The 19,062-nt window shown below is 43.6% G+C and overlaps 1 protein-coding gene across 2 annotated transcripts; it reads right to left on the bottom strand.

Annotated features, from left to right (window-relative positions):
- Positions 1 to 530: 530 nt before the first annotated feature.
- On the bottom strand, positions 531 to 18,144 carry UBE2L3 (ubiquitin conjugating enzyme E2 L3). 2 transcript variants are annotated; one of them, XM_064726730.1, is made up of 4 exons: positions 18,058 to 18,144; positions 9,774 to 9,869; positions 6,353 to 6,539; positions 531 to 3,419 (listed from the first exon to the last, which is right to left on the bottom strand). In XM_064726730.1, the coding sequence occupies exons 1-4, from the start codon at positions 18,082 to 18,084 to the stop codon at positions 3,265 to 3,267; spliced, it is 465 nt and encodes a 154-aa protein (XP_064582800.1). In that variant the 5' UTR covers positions 18,085 to 18,144; the 3' UTR covers positions 531 to 3,264. The 2 variants fall into 2 exon arrangements, with proteins under 2 accessions (XP_064582800.1, XP_064582801.1); XM_064726731.1 differs by lacking the exon at positions 18,058 to 18,144 and adding an exon at positions 17,399 to 17,598.
- Positions 18,145 to 19,062: the final 918 nt, after the last annotated feature.

Consider the following 19,062-nt stretch of genomic DNA (forward strand, 5'->3'; position numbering starts at 1 on the left):
CGCCCGCCCCTGCCAGCGCCCCCCCGCGCCCCCCGGGCCGCACTGCAGCCGCTGCCGGAGCGCAGGGCTCCGTCGGGTACGGAACTGTCACCGCGTCCTCATGGACACTTCTAAACCTTATTATAAACATTTCAACTGCCTCACGTTCTAAGCGCTGGCTTGGCTCTGATCGCACCCATCAGGACGCTGCACACCTGTGGAATTCTGCATGCACTTCCTCGCAGCTGAGCACTGGAGACTTGAGGGCAGCCTTTACCCGAGCACCGTACTGTGAAAAACAGATTTTGTAAATTCATTATTTTTAAATGAAGAGCATTAAACCCCCAATTTACGTTTAATTAGTAAAATGAATAATGAAGTACTAAAAGACTATTCAGTAGGGAACCTTTCAATTGCATATAATATAGGGAGATAAGGAAAATTCTCAGTAGTTCTGTGAAAGCTTTAAAGACAACCCAAGTTGAAATTAAACCACTACTACAAGCCCAGTTAATTCCCAGACCTCTGTGAAAATAAAACCATGCCACAAAGCCTTTGAGAGCAATTTTTATTAGGGTAGCAGAATGGACTTGCAGAAAGCCTATACCAGTACTCCTGGGTGTAGTTTCACCAGTGCGCTGCTTTCATTGTGGATGCTCAACTGCACGTTTAAAATTCAGCATGGCTTAGGGAACCAGAGAGAACAAGAGCTTGATTTCCTGAGTTATCCTAGGACTTCGCACTTGGATTTCTCCTCCTCAGCCTTCAGCCACACAGGTGCCGGATCCCTTTGTTCAGAGGCTGCCCCAGACACGCGCCAGCACTTTGTTTACACAGTTTAGCAATTGGACTATGAAGAACACACCAAGAGAACTGATAGCGGGATCTGTCTTCGTGTGAGCTCTGCAGCCGGAGGGGAGCGGCTGGCGCGGCTCAGCCGCAGCTCCCGCGGCCCTTCCGTCCCTTCCCGCGGCATCCGGTCACAGCCAGGCAGAGGCGCAGTCTTTGACCTGAGAGGCTTTACAACCACAGAGTAACTATTGAGTAGCAACGAGGGCAGCAAACTAGTGCTACAGTTTTGTTTCAAATAAAATTTAGAGGATGGTAAGTTTCCATGCCAACAGACATGATCAAAGGTACAGTGACTCGGGTGATGCAGAAGTTACACACTTCAGTTTGACAGATAATTTGGCATTATTTTATTATGAATCTGAGTGAGCGTGAACGAAACAAAATCAGTACCAACTTTCTGCAAATGAAGACACAAAGATGTGAAAATTTGGTAATAGTGCTCTCACAAGCCTGAAAACACTTAGGAAATGCAAGTTTCCGTAAATAAGGTGAATGTGGTTTAACTTTATTTACCTGCCAAAGAATCTGTCTAAGAACACTTAAACATAAAATTTCTTAGCTCCCTAACTCATAAAAAAATTTACTTTCAACAGAGGTGAGGTACTGGGCTGTCATTGTTTACACTAAATTGGAAATGAAAGCCAGAGGAGAGGGACGAATAAGGAAATAGCAAATACACAAGACATTAAAACCAAGAGAGATCTACTGCTTGACACACTAGTTCTGAAAGGTTGCAAAGGCAGAGGCTGTATTAAAACTGAATTTAGGAGTATAGGCAACCACCTAGGTGTCAGGGTTATTTCAACTCAGCTTCCTGCACATCAAAATGATATGTGCTCCTAGATACTGATGGATTTCTGGAAATAATCCATTCACTCAGTAGCAGAGCCCAGCTGCAGAAGGGGAGACAGCAGGTTGACTGTGTGGCAGTTTGACTGTGGAGCTAGGATCAGGCTCTGGGCTGGGGAGGAAAGGCAGCAGAAGCAGCAGAGACAGGCAAAGGATGCTCAGCTCTGAAGGGAAAGCTCCCTGTCCTTCCCTCAGCATGCGCAGGAGCGCCCCAGGGCAGCCACAGGCCAGCTCTGCCTGGCAAAGCTGATGGACAGACTGACACTGAGCACTCACTGCAGCCCTGCCTGGCAAAGCTGATGGACAGACTGACACTGAGCACTCACTGCAGCCCTGCCTGGCAAAGCTGATGGACAGACTGACACTGAGCACTCACTGCAGCCCTGCCTGGCAAAGCTGATGGACAGACTGACACTGAGCACTCACTGCAGCCCTGCCTGGCAAAGCTGATGGACAGACTGACACTGAGCACTCACTGCAGCCCTGCCCCTGTGCTGAACACAGCAGCAGCAGCAGCCAAGCACACTCTGCCCCGCCTCAGTGCTCAGGCCTGGCCTGGCAGCCGTGCTGGGGCTGGGAACAGCTCCAGGGCCCTCCCACAAACACAGATGCTCCTGACGCATTCTGAGGGAAAACGTTCAGAGAGGACAGCAGTGCTGTCAGATTTAGTTCTTGAATTCAAAATTAACGTTTCCAAAATAATGATTTTAAATTCAAAAGAGGGTTTGTCACTTTGGTACCTCTTGGTCCCCGATTTCTGGAACTCTCCTGGATTGGTTGCAATGTTGTTCTGTGCATGTTTCCCACTACTCTGCATAGGTATTAAAGATAGAAGTGAGGGAAGTTTGCAATCACATTCTACTACTTGTTTGCTACAGGTTTTTTTTCCAAAGTTTTCCAAGAGCAGAACTTAAGCCATATTCTAATTCAATGATGCACACAAAAACTTGGGTTTCCCCGTTTAATAGACATTGGCCAGATTTACATCAGACCCAGACATTATTTCTGATTGGTTTTGTGGGTTGGAATTTGTTTATTATGTTACAAACTGAAGTTCGGGGGAACTTGCAACAAGTCCCACAAAGCACAGTGCAACATTTAGAAAGAAAAGTAAATGAAACTGCCAAACACTCAATCATTTTCTGCTGGAACTGGGATATTTTTCCTAAGACATCACTTTGAGGAGGGGATTAAAATTCAATGAATGAACTCAAGATAGTGGGAACTGCAAGGAAAAATAAGAAATGACAGCCACAACCTTTTCAATTTAAGGGCAGAATATAAGTCTAAGATATTTTTGATAAATTCTGACAAGAAAAAGAAAACAGCATACTTTAAAGTATATTGAAGCAGTGATTTTTAAACAAAGAAAGCAGAACTAGAACATCTTAAATTTTAATCCTTTCTTTACAGGTTACCTAGCCCACTTTTGATTAAGAAAACGGTAGAAAGTTAGTAACAGCCACAAGTTCACACCGAAAGGTGGCACTTGTCAATTTTCCATAGAGTCCTGCTTTACGGGGTGTCTCAAATGCACTGCTCCGATCTTCTATCATAGGTTGCTGACAGCACTTGTGTCAGATTTTAGTCCACTGGTCGCTTTTCACCATATTTCTTTGTAAACTCTTCAGCGTTCTTACAGAATTTTTTACGGTCCTTAGAGTATTCTTCAGCTAGGTCAGCCCGGAGGGGGTGCTCGGGCTGTGGATCATTCACCAGTGCTATGAGGGACTGGATTACTGTCAAAAGAAGTATAAACACCGTCAGACACTTAGATGGGTAATTTTTCAAAATCAAAATGTAAGCAAAATTCCCCTGTAAGGAAAGAGCTTTAACTGCATTTCAATACATCCCCATAAATCTCGGGCCTTTTCAAGCGCAGGGCGTGAGTAAGCTGCAGTGATATGCCAAGATTTAGCTCAATGACCATGAATGAACACCAGAAAATCGTATTTGTAAACAAAATCAACATGAATAGAGACCGAAGTGCACTACAAATCATTTCCCATGTAATTGGCATCCCAGCTAAAATCCTCTCCTATGGCTGAGAACGAATGGAGTCCTCGGACAGGTTCCCTGAAGGGATTTGGTGAAGATGGAATTTGCACCACGAAGCATTTCCAACACCTGTCACAGGGACACAGCTGTGCCCAACCCTCTTCTGGAAACCCTTTTTTCCAGCTTTATTTCCCTGGGATTCTTACATCTATGAAAAGCAGGCATGTCTTCCCTTCACTCTCAACTTCCCAAGGCAGCCACCAGCAGAGATGTACTGGGCAAACCACGGGGTGAGAGTGGCAAGGTGCTCACAGCAATGTCACCAACGTCCCTGGCACCTTCCAAAGAAAAGTCCCTCTTCAGGAAGTGGAAGTGCACCTGACATTTACACAGTGAACCTCACACCCCACAGTGCCATTCACTGCCACATTTTTCTCTGGGCAGGAATGCAAGTTCATACAATGCTGGTCACTCCAGCAGATGCTGGAACACCAGAGTGGCTTTGTTTGGGGCACTGATCCTCAAAACAAATACTCAAAGCCACGCTCAAACCCAACATTTGTCTCTAAACTGCTAAACAAAAGCATTTCTTACCACAAATCCAAATTTAAACTGCAACCAACTATCTAAGGAATGCAGAATTGATACCAGCTTCCTTCACAGTAACTCACCAGTCCTGCCTTACAACAACTGCCATCACATTGCTGAAAACAGCAGAAACACCGAGGGGCAATCCCTTCTCACTGAGCAAAGCATGCAGAAACACTACAGAGAAAATGTGTGTTCAATAACCTTAAAAACAGTAACAAGCCAGAAAAAACAGGCCTGGCAGAACAGGAGCTGCCTCAATAGCCACAGAGTTTGAAAACTATCCTGCCATGAACAGTTGTTTTTAATATTGAGCATAAATTAACAAAAAGTGCAGCAGTAAGATGCACATTCAGTATGCAAAAGGTAAGTTAGTGATTTATGATGAAATTGCTTCACTTTTTTGACACCTGTGTGAGCAAAACCAATGACTCTGATGCTGTATTAATGATGTCACATTATTTCATTGAGAAAAGCTAGGAGTGATTTTTCAGTGAAAAAGCAATCTGAAGGAAAAGGAATAGACATTTAAGCAGGGTTTAGTAACACAGGTTCATACAACCATGTAGTAACAACAGATGTTGACATTAAAACAACTTGAAGAAAGAGTTAAGACAAACAAACACAACACAGCAGACCATGAGAGATCTGCGATATTTTGATAGCCAGGATTGGTTCCAAATTCTGATTTTAGCACAGCTTTTATTCAGTCTCTCAGATAAAAAGGGAGTTGCTAATTCTCAGGGAGACACTGAGATGCATGCAAACAATCATTTCAGTAGTTCCAGCTAATGACAGCTTGTTTTTCAAGCTGGGTAGAGACATGTAAGTCCTTTAGTTAACTAGCAAAGGCTGACAGCACCAGGACAGCTGCTCAGGTGTGAGACAGAACAGAAACCTTCCACATGTTCTTTCCATCTCCTCTCTCCTGAGGGCCTTTGTCCTGTAAAATCAGGGATAAAGCTACAACAGATCTAAGCTCTCAGCAGTCCTATTGCACAGGCTCTCTCTGCTGCCACCTCCATATTCACCAACATGCAGCTGCTTCACCTCTTCTAAAACAACTGCAATTTTCCTGTTTTGTCTTTGGGCAAGATCACAAAACCAGAAGTACCTTCTTTAGCACACAGGGATAAACAGAAAAAAATATCTCAAGTACAGCATTGTTTCCTATCAGGAACACAGATCATGTGAAAATAACCTTTAAGAAGAGCCTGGAAGGGGAAAGTATTTTCTCTTATGGAACAAGATACTTCAGTGTCACTGGAGCTCTAGCACTGCCCTAAACTGCTACTCATTTGAATTAATACACTTTAAAAATAAGCATTTTTTACAAGGATGTTTGCTTTCTATATGTATAATAATAAAAGCTTAATACCCAACTAATCATCACCTCCCAGACAACACAAAGTTCTCACCCCAACACCTGAGGCAAGCAACAACAGGAAAAACCTTACTTATATTACACTTAAGCCTGCCACAGAACTTGACAAAACTTTTCCCCTTACAATATTTAGATTCTTATCAAAGACACTCTACACAGCAAGTCTGACAGCAATGATCTTTTAAGAACTACAAGTTAATCTGTAGTATCTTCTCAGATTTTGTTTATGACTCCCATGATATTTCAAGCCATATGTTCAAATCACTGAACCACATGGCACATTATAAAATATACAGAACCTTGAGGTTTTAGACCTTGCCTTTCAAACATCCAGGAATTTACTGAACAGCTTTGGATTCTAAAGTCACTGTTTAAAAAGAAACACAGCATAACCTCCACACAAACCACCAGCAAAATTTTGAAGTATGCTGAGGACACTTCCTTAATAAACTCCTTAGTCATGAAGAGTTTTGTGGTTTCCTGGAGGTGGAAATGCCACTTCAGTGCCAGTACCTCCCATTCCAGTAACAAAATGAGGTTCCACAAGTTGAACTCTGCACTCAACACATGATTCATGACACAAACCTTACAATGAATATCCCTCAGAGCACCGGGAAACTGACAAGTGAAACATTATTCGCTTTAAATCCAAACACTACAAACTTTCTGAATACCCAGTTCTTTCTCCACACGGAGTCCTACCTTGGTCAGTTTTGGTTGCTGGCTTCCAGTTTTCAGCACTAATTACTGGCAGACAAACCTGCCCCTTTTCATCGATGTTAGGGTGATAGATCTTTGTTTTAAATGTAATCTTAGGAGGTTTGAATGGATATTCTGCTGGGAAGTTGATTTCAATTCTGAAGGCTCCTTTATCATATGGAGGATTGTCCTGCAACAAGAAGGCAGAATGTCAGAATGTGGCACATGCTGATGGACACAAGTGAAAAGCAGCATCCACAGACTTGGAATTCATTGATCTCTTCAATGACCTCTTTGAAAGGCATTTTCTACCAACACTACTCCAGGTTTATGTGTCAGGAAACATCAAAACCCATGTGACAGGCAATACAAGCTGCACGTTTGCATCCACCCTGGAAAAAGCAGGTTGCCATTGTCCCACATTTCTGACATTTCCATGGGTAAGAAAGCATCCAGCTCCATTTACATCCAACCCAAGGCCCTCTCTACTAAGTAGTTTTATGTTTCAAAAAACATAGCAAAGCCTTACAAGACACAAACAGCAAACCTGACAAGGGAAGTGGGTTTCTGAACAGTTTTTTTGTGTGTCTCACAACATGGTGGCATGAACAGCAACGCAATTTGGTTTGTCAGATCTCTCTGAATGTTTCGAGATTGTTTTTGTGCTGACTACACAAAAATCTGCTGAGCATTCATTGGTACTAAAGATAGATATTCACTGTGTTTGCTGATGAGAACATTCTGAATTTGTATGCAGTTTTAGCACCCACTCTTATCAGATCAGTTTTGAAGGAGCAGGATGAGAGAACCGTGAAGTGAGCAAAGCAGTTCTTCATGCTCAAACAGCAAAAACAATGCCCAGAATTTCACTAAGAAAAACCTGTTAGACTATTGATACTGATGCTTCAAATACTGCACAAGAGAGGCAGAACAAAAATAAACACTGCTACATTTAAAGCCTATGAAAATCCCATTCTGCACTGAAAACAGTAACTATGGAATGAAGCCTTTCCAAACACTCTGAGAACAAGAATCAAAGGATGAGAGTTTCCAGTTGGTGTAAAGTATAATCACACACATTCTTCATTAGCAACCAGACCCTTCCCTGCAATCAATTCCACTCCAGAATTTATCAATACTTGGGGGTGAGGAGTGTTCTATTAAAATATTTGTCAACAGAAAACATTTCATTTTAGGCTCATCCATGTGAAGAATTTGGTTGTGTGTCTGTAAGAAATACAGCACAGTTTCTGCCAGGGGGAGAGGCAACTACAGTGGCTTTAAAATCACTTTTTACCCAAGCAATCCTAAGCTTTGGAAGTGGAACCAATAACTTGTGGTGGTGACAGCTAAGGCAGTCACTGCCCTCTTCCCCCACAGCTCAATTGTTCTTTCCTCATCATGTGCTGTAATTTGTGAGCATGTTCAGTGAACTGACACAAGAAGTGACCTGCCTTAAAAACATCCATTTTCTTCACTGTGCCTCTTACATGAACAAGGAGCCTGGGCTACAGTCTTGTTTTGATGTTGAAATCAAACAAATAGTGTGCCTTGGCCACCCACAGGACACAAACTACTTCATTCTACAATTTAGAACAGGAAAAGAAGTTGACCAGCTATCTTCAATTTGCTTCTCAATTGAGTGAACACCCTTAAAAACTAACACTTGTTCTGAAGAGCAAAACGTGTTACAAACAAGAGCTTTTAAAGCTTTACAGCTCAACTTTATCTTTCACAGTAATTCTGTGTGAACACTATTAAAAATAATAAGCATTATCTTTCATGCCTTCATTAAGCAGCTGACAAGGAAATGCCCAGTTCTAGCATTTAATAATCAGTAACTGGTTAGTCCTAATGTGTCTTTAAACCCTAAGTCAGAACATTTGCTAAAATGGTAACAGCATGCGAAGCAAAAACACAGAGAAAAAAAAGTTTAAATTTTAATAAGCTCATGTATTGCATTTATAAGCCATCAACCCTGGTACCAAAAATAGCTAAAGAGACAGAAACACTAAAATAGCATAACTTCAGAATAAAAACTTCCACTACTCTTTGAACACAAAAAACAAATTTGAAATTACTACAGGAAGTGTAATTTCATGACAAAATTCTCCTTTAACTATACCAGCAGGGAATTTGAGGCTATTTCCCCTGTAAGAGGACATATTATAAATCAAAAGGCAGGTCTGGAGCACAGTTCACTGCACCAGCATTTAAACACTTGTGATGCTGCAAAGCTCTGCAAAACAAACACCATGCTCATCCTCAGTCGAGCAGAAACTGTTAAAAATAGCTGCTGTACACCACACACTCCTAATCTGAACAGGAGTAAACAAGTACTTTGTTTGTTTTGTTTTATTACTCATATTTACCAACCTTATACTGCTTCAAAGTGTTATCAAAGCACTAAACTGTTACACATGAACCACAAAGTGACTGATTAAAGGGAGTTGTTCCTCAGCTCTGTCAAATTTCAGTGTCAGATCCCACTTGCTTTGTTTGCAGGAGCAGTGGCAGCCACTGCAAGGAATCACTTGCAGGCACTAAGCAAAGAGCAAACGGAACGGATTCCTCAGCACTCACAGAGGAACCACCCAGCCATGAGCTCAGCTGGGCCATGTGAGCTCCAGAGCAGCCTCTGACTAACCAGGCCCAGGCACTGCAGAGATGGCTCAAATCTTACTCACAGAATAAAAACACAGACCTGCACTGCTTGGGGAGGCTTTTTGGCACCACCCACAGAAACCACAAGTGCTGCCCCCATGGCCCAGCCCCTATTGCTGCAGACTGAAAATAGCTCTCAGAACCAAGCCAGCCATTCCCACTGCTATGGGCCACAGCTGTGGGAAACACAAGAGGTGAAAATCCAAGTGACTTTCAGCCAAGAAGTCAACACTTCACATTTTCTGCTTTCCTCTTGTAACAAATCCCTCTCTATTTGACTAATAAAATGGTCAACTACTTCCATCAAACATTCCCTAAGACTGTAGTGCTTTTTAAAAAAAAATTAGGTAAAATAAGTTTATTTTGGCACTAACTAATGCATAAACAAAGATACTATTTTCTTTTAAAGAGCTCACTTCAGAAAATCCAAACCTTTTCTTTGCATCAAATTTTTCCCAATACTCAGCATTATCCTAGTAATAAACCTAGTAAATGAAAAAAAATACATATTAAGGAGTAATAGTATTTCATACATCCTTTCTTTTTCCTATGATCATGTAGATTTTGTACTTTAGGCTTAATGTAAAACAAAACTTCACTGCTTTCCCTTCCAACACCTCTCCCAGCAGCCCAGTGTCAGCCCAGGCCCACAATAACAAATTATTTCATGGTCACCAGCAGCACTGCTGAGCTGTGGATTTATGAGATACAAACGATCCTCATTTTATGTTAAAGCTCATAAGGAACAGTCTATACTCACAGGAACAATAAGCCCTTGCCAGGTCAATAAATTAGCTTCATCAACCTGGATATTACGGAAGTTTTTCATTCCACATTTGCGAATTTCTTCAAGCTCCTGAAAAGCAAAGCAAAGTGTTAAATGTAAGTTAATAACTGCATTAAGCAAGAAGCTCAAATTTTTCAAAATGCTTAAAGGTCAATGTGGTTTTCTTTAATTAGTGCTGTGGCAACCCACACAAATAGGAAATAAAATTTTGCACCTGTAAAATGTAAAATTCTGAGATGAGATACTAAAACTCTTGTTTTCGGATATATAAGGAAAACACAAAAATGTCTTGTTATTAACATCATTATAGACATAATGAAGCAGAAGTATTAAAAGAAAACAATTTTTAAATGTAGTTTATCTCAAATGTAAATCAGTGCCTCTGGTAACAGACTATTGACAACACTGTGAGGTGCAGAAATAAAATGCATCTTAGGACTTGTGTGGAGGAGAGCAGTGATTTGGAAGAACTATTTCATAATAGTTCTAAACAGGGATAAATCCAATGAACGGGCCAATTATTTCAACTGAAAATGAGCAAATTCCTGCATGAACAGCTTAAATTGATCCAAACCCAGGAAAATATCAATCAAGCCTTGTTTAGAGCAGTAACTTGAAAAGATTCAGCTTTCTCTCTGTTTAGTACCTCAAAGCTCACAGTACACATTAGGATTCCTCTCTTTAAAGCTGTATCAGTCTTCAGCAAGGTTATCTTCCTGCACCAGGAAGACTATTTTTAATCAGTTTGTGAACCAAGTATCACCAAAATAAGTATTTCAGCATTTTGATATTTAAAATGACAAATAAGCCCTACTGTAGGGACTGCTTCCTGGAGTATTTCATAACACCTCAAAAGAAACACCTCAAGGTTCCACTTTTATTTCCTCCACAACAATTACAGTCCTTTGTGGTTGAACTCTGCCATTTTATCTTTAAAGAGAATTTAATGAAATGCGAATTCAAAAATCATCCACAGCAAAACATAAAAGTTTGCCAGTGCTTTCAAAAGTGCATCACATGCCCGGTGGCTGCATAGGTTAGGGAAAATGTTGCTTAAACAGCAGCACTGGGGTGCTCTGACAGTGCTCAGCTCTGCACTGGGTGCAGGTGTCTGGCAAAATTAGGCTGGATATAATTACGATAAACCCACCAATTAAAAGCAAAGACACTACACAATGAAAAACAAAACCAATCAGTTTTCCTGCTACAAGTGCTGTCCGTGGTTTGTCTTCCAAAATAGCTCCCTGTTCATCTTGGATCAACCCTTCCTGCACTTGACTGGCAGATTTAATACTTGCAGTAACCTCTTGCAGAAATGCAGCATCATGATAAAACTCAAACCCAAAGGGAAAACGAGAATTCCAAATGCAAGTGAAACAAAAATCACAACAGCCACATATCAGCAAATGAACATTTATATTCCTGCCCCTGGACCTACTAAAGCAAGAGCACACTCTGAACACAGGAGTTGAACCTTGGAGCCTTTGAAACTGAATTGATGCCTACCACTGTCTTCATGACACTAACACTGACTTTTTAGTCTAGACCCATGGATTAATCCCCAAATTCCACTGCTGCTCGATTTATGCAATGTCACAGACAGTTTGGGTGGTTTTTTTAAAGAGCTAAGAGGATTATCCTATTTCCTTAGAGCAGGAAAACACAACCCCCCCCAATAATCCCATGAGTCATATTTATAGGGATAGAGAGCAACCCAAAATATTCAAAAGAAAATAACCTTTATGATTGCAGCTCCAAGAGGTGCTTTACCATCACTCAGAGTGCAAATCCCCACGGTGCCTCACTGTGAGTGCTCCTGCACAAAGCAGCAGCTCAGGGAGAGCCGGGCAGGTCCTGCCAGGGGCAGCTGAGTTTGCTGCTCACTCCTGTCACACACAGAGCTGTGAGGCGCGGGCAAAGCACTGCCCACAGCATGCAAAAGGAATAAATTCCATTCCATACTACACACAACACATCAAACACTGGGAACAACATAAGCTAACCAAGCAGTAGGTATTTAGGCATAAATAAATGTGCATCATCACCAGTGCCTTCATTCTAAAACAAGGCAAGGAAAATGGGTTTAGACTAATTTCTAGTTACTATAGCAAAAACATTATGCATATGACAGAAACCTCCCCCATTATGCCCAGTGGGACTGCAGCTTCCAGGAGCTTTTGTCCCAGGTTCAGACAACTGCTGCTGGCCCAGAGAACAATTGTCCAGATGCAAAAAAAAGAAGGACTATGACTCTATAATTCAGGTATGTTATTAAACTAATACAACAAATGAGAAAAGTGTAGCTTCACATTGATGGAAAATTAAACACCTACATTTTATAGTTAGATTCAGGTTAAAAAATTGGATGGTGAATTAAGAAATGCAAGAATCCCATACAGAGATAATTATAAAATTGTAAAACTTTGTATGCCATCAATGAAAAGCTAAAATACATATGCAAATTGTTTCCCACTTTTTCTCAAGTCCACCATATGAGAGAGGGAATTAAACAGTACAGAGGCACTAAAGAACCAAACAAAAATTATTCAGGCCACCTTCCTCTTTAAAATGTGATGAGAGGCCTTTGCAGGAAACCACGTGCAAAAGCAAAGCTGTGGCAATGAGGGGTGCGAGGCCCGGCTGTCCCTCGTCCCGCGGCAGCTGCGCAGGGACAGCCGGGGACGGAGGGGCAGAGCAGCTCCCGCCCACACAGCGACAGTGCAGCCACCTCAGCTGGGCACGCACCCGAACACGGGCTCACACTGGAATTTGTACTAGAAATTACTTTTCTTACACTAGGAGTGTGGCAGTAAGTCACTCCAAATGAATGGAGTCCGTGCTGGAGTTGTTCACAAACAACTTTTCCCCACAGGGGCAGTGTAACACTGCCCAAGCCGTGCCTTCAGGAGTGGCAGGACCTTCACCATGCACAATTTAGGGTGTGAGGGGAGGTTGTTTTGGGTTTTTTTCCTTCTGGCAACTGCCAAAACCCATAATAAAGATCTAACTGCCTCAGGGCTACGCAGGCAGACACTGCAGTATACAGTGCTGTTAAAAAAGTGAATGAGCTACTGAATACTTTCAAGCAGCACAGATTAAAAGCCAACAATACCTTTAACACGGGCTTGAGCAACTCCAAAGGGACAAAAACTACTTTGAGGTAAAAAGATACAGTCCAGATATTTATTTCAAAGTAATACTTATGAGTCTAGGCAGACAGTAAATAGATTAATTCCTTTTCTTGTCCTCCACCCCTTAATTTTGTCAAGTAACATAATTAAAGGAGCACAGGAGGAGCGTAACTAAAGGTTAGATGACTGCAGTAAGAATTTAAATCAATCTTCATTCCCCACTCCTTTATCAACCTTGCATGTGACCTTGCTGCATTGGTTTATCCACTTGAAAAACTGAAATGTCTGAATGTTCATGGGGCTCTCTTGAGACACGATGTTTGTAATTTGGAAATGTTCAGACAAAGTGTTACACACAGCACATGAAATGGAGAAAACACTGAAGATCAGGTACCACCCCTGAAACAAACATATAATGCTGAAGGTATTCATAAAAGTACATACAACTTCTCACATATAACCAATCGTTTGGGCTGCTCAAATCAAAAATTAAATGTTTCAAAGCAGAAAGAAAAGCAGCACCAGCTTAAAATGTAGCTAAATCTTTTAAAAACCCTGTAACTGTTCTGTCCATGCATCTTTCAAGTTTTGGGACTTCCCTAAAAACCCAAGCCAGATAGGAAGATGCAGTGAAGGCAAATACTTGTAAGAGTGCAATTGCAGAATATGGGAATAAGTGTAAGAGCTCATATTGACTGGAGTAAGTTCTGCATCAAGCCCAGAATACTATTAAATTCACAAATAAAACCCCAAAAGCCTCCTGAAAGAACCCTAAATCATTATTACAACTTATATTTATCTGTTTATGAATACATTCTCTAAAAAAATGCCTTTAAGTCAAACAGGATCCAAAACACTGATCAGGAACTGGCCAGTTTCACTTTCTGGATTAACAGTACAGAGAAGTCTTAAAACACCTTAAAATCTGATTCTACTACACCAAAAAATCCATCAGAAATCCAACCAAAAACAGAAATAGAATTCAGTTCTTTTAAGAGTCAGCAGCAAGTTTCCTTTGCATCTTACAACCCTGTATACTCACATCTTATTGACTGAGCAATTCTACTTTTTAGCAAAGTATTTTCATTTGATTAAAAATCCTTTTGTCAATTCTCAGTTTCAAAAAGTGAAAATGCATCCACATTCTCACTTCTGCCTAAGGACAATCACATGTTGCTCAAAACCATATTTCCCTTGTTACTAAGAACTGAAGTTTGGATCAATTTAGAATTATTTTTCAAGTATCAGAGTTGTTTAAAACCCCTTGATTTGGGAGCACTACAGTGTTTACAGGACCACAGCATCCTGGAGATTGCAGGCCACCTACCTGGGTGTGGTCCCATGTTTGTGTTTTATCATGGAGGAGTTCAACAGTTGCATAAATGTTTGACTATGCAACTATGGAAGCAGAGTAAAAACAATAAAATTAAAATAATTGTCAACATCTCTCACTTCCTATGTGAAGTGTTATTTACTCTTTAAATCCATTTTCAATTTCTATTGCTAAAGATGCTTCTGAAGGTGTAAAGCCAGGCATGGATGTGACAGACAGCCGAGCTGCATCCCAGGCAGTGCCCAGGGAAGGCCCAGCCCCACACTGGGGCAGCAGAGCCTCCTCCAGGAGCACCCAGAGCCCCGTGAGGGGCAGCCCAGCCCTGCAGGTACTGTGAGTGTCCAGCACAGAGCAGCCTTCCCTGGGCACCCCCTCTCCACACAGCACTCAGCCATGGATCCAGCTGAGGAACGGCCTCTTTTATCTCACTAGGTGCCAACTGGGCACAGCCTTCCCTTCAAGTCACCAGCATGGATCTCTGGGAGATCATGGTCCCATCATACAGCCTGAGACAATTCCCGTTCTATGAGAAAGGGCCATGAAGCCCAGTACCCCCTTCAGAGAGAAGCCTTAGATCCTCTCCTAAATATCATCACTCCATATTTGTGTGTTTTAGCCCTGACTGTCCACAACACCACACCTTGACAAACACAGCTTCATTCCAGAGCTCACATTTCACAAAGAGCCAGGATTCAACAACCGGGGCTCTTTGAAAAGGTGTAATGGTGGCTCACAGCTCAAACCTCCACCTCAGATGTCACTGGAATATGAGTCACCAGCCATGTTTATTTCACGTTTTTGCTATGCTGAGCGCACTCCTGGAAGGGCACACCTCCATGGAGCTGCTGTGAATCAGGGGACAAGACTTCAGTCAGGTGGCACCATTTGATGGGATAAAGCTCAGCAAAAAGAGGCCATAAAAAAGCTCTTTGGCCTAGGGAAGGTGATTTGCCCAAACACACCCTCAGATAACAAGCCAATCTTGTTGTCTTTATAACCTGAATTCATGTTTAAATTTGGATGGTACAAGTTCAATGTACCAAAATTTGTAATGTTTGTTTCACACAGGGGTTTGTGAACTCAAGATGCAAAGGGCATCCACTCCCACCTGGACAGAGGACACGGCTCCCAGTTTGCCACAGGCAGCCAGTGAGTTGTTATGGATGTACTGCACCCAGTCTCTTTGAGCCATGGTGATTAATATGAATAACTATGATGCATGACTTGAGTCCAGAAAAAATGCAGTACTTCAAAATGTTGGCAAGACCTTAAGGAAACAGGAATTGCTTAATTTTATATAACTATAAAAGGTTTAAGGTTTAGTCTCATTTATCAAAGACAAGCTTGATTATTTAGCTCAAAGAAAAGACAGTTAATGCTTATCCTAAATTATTTTAAAGGTAATTGACTGACACAGTGAAAAACCCTATTTCCTTTAGTTATAATCACTCATCATTCCGAGATCCTGACAAAGAGACCCCAAAGACTCTTCCCAACTGCAAAACTCCAACAGTGAAAGGCTTTGATTTGAAGTGGACCTGTGAACGTGGGACTTCAGCAGTGATTTGAGGCTGACACACACGTGAGCCCGGACCTTCACATCATGCTGCAGCAATCCCGATGACATCATCCCTACGAGAGCTCCACTTTGTTCCTGCCGAGATGAATGGCACAGCCAGGGCCTCCTGGGCTGCTGCACTCCCCGGAGCAGGCAGGGAGTGCTCATCTAACAGCCTCTGCAAGCTGTGGGACACAGCAGCCCACAGCTCCTCAACTGCACAAAACCCACACAGACACCAACAACCCACGCATATTAGGCAACAGAAACAAAAGTGAAAACAGAAGAGGTAAGTTATCAATGTCTCCTGCATTCCCACACCACTCCCTCCAAAAAACAACTGCCACACCAATTTTCTAGAAAATAAGGTCACATTATCAAAACTCCTTTTTAGTGTATTTTAGTGAAAGACTGAAATTCTAATGTTTCAGAAGTATAGTAAAAATGAAGAGGGAGGCTAAAAAGCAAGAGGCACTGAAAATATTAAGAACCATTTTTCTTGCCTTTGAGATTTGTATTTTCTATTTTAAATAAACAAAAAAGAGAAAATATATATTATTCCTACTAGAGTGATGTGCTTTTGAACAATTAATGCATTATTTCAGAACAGGAAGAAAAACTGCCTTACAAAAACAGTAAACAAGCATTTAATCTTATGTCTGAAACTAAGGGAAACCTTATTTGAGTATAAAGCAACAGACATGGTGATTATAATACAAAGCTCTGAGAAAATATAGAGCTATCAAAAATGAAGTAAAAAATCATTTCCATCTCACCAGGATCCTTAAGGACAATTAAAGGTTTACACCTACTGATTTTTAATATATATGAATGACACTGCACACTATCTACTATTTCATTTTAAAATGCTCCACAGAACATTTAAACCAACAAAATGAGTCTTATAGAAGCACTGCTGAGCTATTGGTTTCCTCTAAAATACCCAAGTTACAGTGGTTATTCATATATCTGCACATCAAGGAAATGCAACTTCAGGACATGCCATGAACACGTCCGGGTGAAATCCCAGCCCTACTGGGGTCCAGGGCCTTGAAGCCAGCTGTAAAACTGGTATTAAAGGATTAAATTTAACAGAATCACCCAAGAATCTGTTAAATCCCAGTGGACGGTCACTCTGCACCCCACAGGGGCAGGTTTTTAAATAAGGCTGAAACATTGCTCAACAGTTATGGGGTCTTTCCCCTCCACCTCCCAGGATTGGCCTGTAAAGTCCATTGATTTCCCCACAGGCACTTCACATGCAAATCTGGATTCTGCCACATTTTATGCCATGTGTAGTGTGTCCTAGGCAAACCTCGCTGCTTACAGTTTAGGATGGTAATTGGCAATTATATACAGCGCATAAAATAAATTTGTGTGCTTTGGGGGCAATGGTTACTATTTTCCTTGTAAAAAGCACCTTCTTCCTCAAAGAAAATAACGAGAAACATAATCCCGAGTGGTATTTAACCATAAACTATACGTGCTCTTGGTAAAAGCCCAGCCGGGGCCGAGTTTCCATTTCCAAGTATCATCCACGGTTCAGAACAAATAAGAGTGAAGACAAAAACATTACCACGTCCGCAGCGAATGAAGAAACTTCTGAACCCCGGTCCGTGTTTCTGTGTGATAAACCTCTTACTCATACGAGGAAGAGGTTACTCTCCGAAACAACGAAAACGAAATTTTTTCATGCCCGGGCGCCTGGGGACGGTTCCTCACCGGGGCGAGCGCGGGGGAGCGGCGAACCTCCCCCCGCAGGGAGAGAGAGAGGGAGGAGAGGGCGCTTCCCCGCCGCGGCCTCCCCGGCAGGGCCGCCGAGCCCTCCCGCCGCCCCGGGGATGCCCCGGCCCCGGGCGGCGCCGTTTCCTTCCCCCGTCCCTTCCTCTTTGCTTAGTCACCCTGGAGCCCCCCGAGCGAGGGGGTCGGGGCGGCCCGCGGCGCCCGCCCGGCGCCCCCGCCCAGCCCCGGGCGGCAGCCGGCTCCGCGGGGCGCTGCCGGAGCGCGGGGCGGCGGCGCCGGGGGGGCGGCGCGGCCCCTCACGGCCGCGGCCCGACCGCCGGCTGCTCCCGCTCCGGCCGTGAGGGCGCGGGGCGCCGCCGAGGGGCGCGGAGGAGGCCGCCCCGCCGGGAGGCGGCGGGGGAGGCGGCCCCGCGCTGCCGGAGGGGGCCGGGGCGGAGAGGCGGCCGCGGGAGCCGGAGCCGCCCGCCCGGCGGCCCTGCCCGGCGCTGTTACCTTCATCAGCCTCCTGCTGGCCGCCATCTTGGCTCTGCTGCTGCGCCCCACAATGCATCGCGGCGCGGGCCGGCCGCTAAACCCTGCGCTTCCTGGGGCGGTGCGCGGGGGGCGGGGCGTTCGGCTCGGCTCGGCTCGGCTCGGCTCGGCTCGGCTCGGCTCGGGCCGGACGAATTCAGCCCGGTTCGGCTGCACTCGGCTGTGCTCCGGGTCGGCCCGGCCCGGCCCCCGCCGCCCTGAGGTCTCGGTGGTGCCTTTTCCATCATCAATCACTGATGTAAAAGTATCGCTGTGCCTTTTTCTATTCACTGTGCGTCCCCCAAATTCGGTACCATCTTCCTCGGCGGGGACTCCAACCACCTGTAGCCACAGGCTTTCTCAAACAAGCCCACGTCCTCTTCAGAACCCACACAAACTTTATTTCTTAGTTTCTTCAGGCACTCTGAAGGGAGAGGGAAGGGCGATTTTCCAAGAGCCATCTGACCACAGAACCACCCTCAGCTCTGCTGGTCTCAGATGAAAGCACCCTTGGCCTTGCCCCGTGCAGCCTCAGCCCTGCCGTGCTGTGCCAGAACACCGCTGTGGGAGAGGAGAAATGCACCGTCAGTAGCCCTCAGTCCTGCCATTTGCCCTTTGCCATGTGCTTTTAGCCCCTTAGCTCTTACTGTAGCTGCTCCCAGCCCTGATGCTCAGGATCCAGCAGCAGTGCAGGTGTCCTCAGGTATCCAACACACAGGCCTGGCAGATTTAAGTTACTACATGGGACATAAGTTACTACATCACATCTAAAATGCCACCAGACATCCATGTTCAGGTACCTGACTTGCTCCCTAAAACCTTCTCCACTGACCCAATGTACTCAGGAATTACTGCAGGACTGCTGGATGTGTGACCTCAATTCCCCTTTTCCCCACCCTTGTGTCGGTTCATGTCCTCGCTTGATCTAACACTTGTTCTACAGAAGTCACCAACAAAGTTCTAAGCTCTAAAATAAACTTTACAGGC

Source organism: Zonotrichia leucophrys, chromosome 15 (assembly GCF_028769735.1).
Source record: "Zonotrichia leucophrys gambelii isolate GWCS_2022_RI chromosome 15, RI_Zleu_2.0, whole genome shotgun sequence".
NCBI lineage: Eukaryota > Metazoa > Chordata > Aves > Passeriformes > Passerellidae > Zonotrichia > Zonotrichia leucophrys.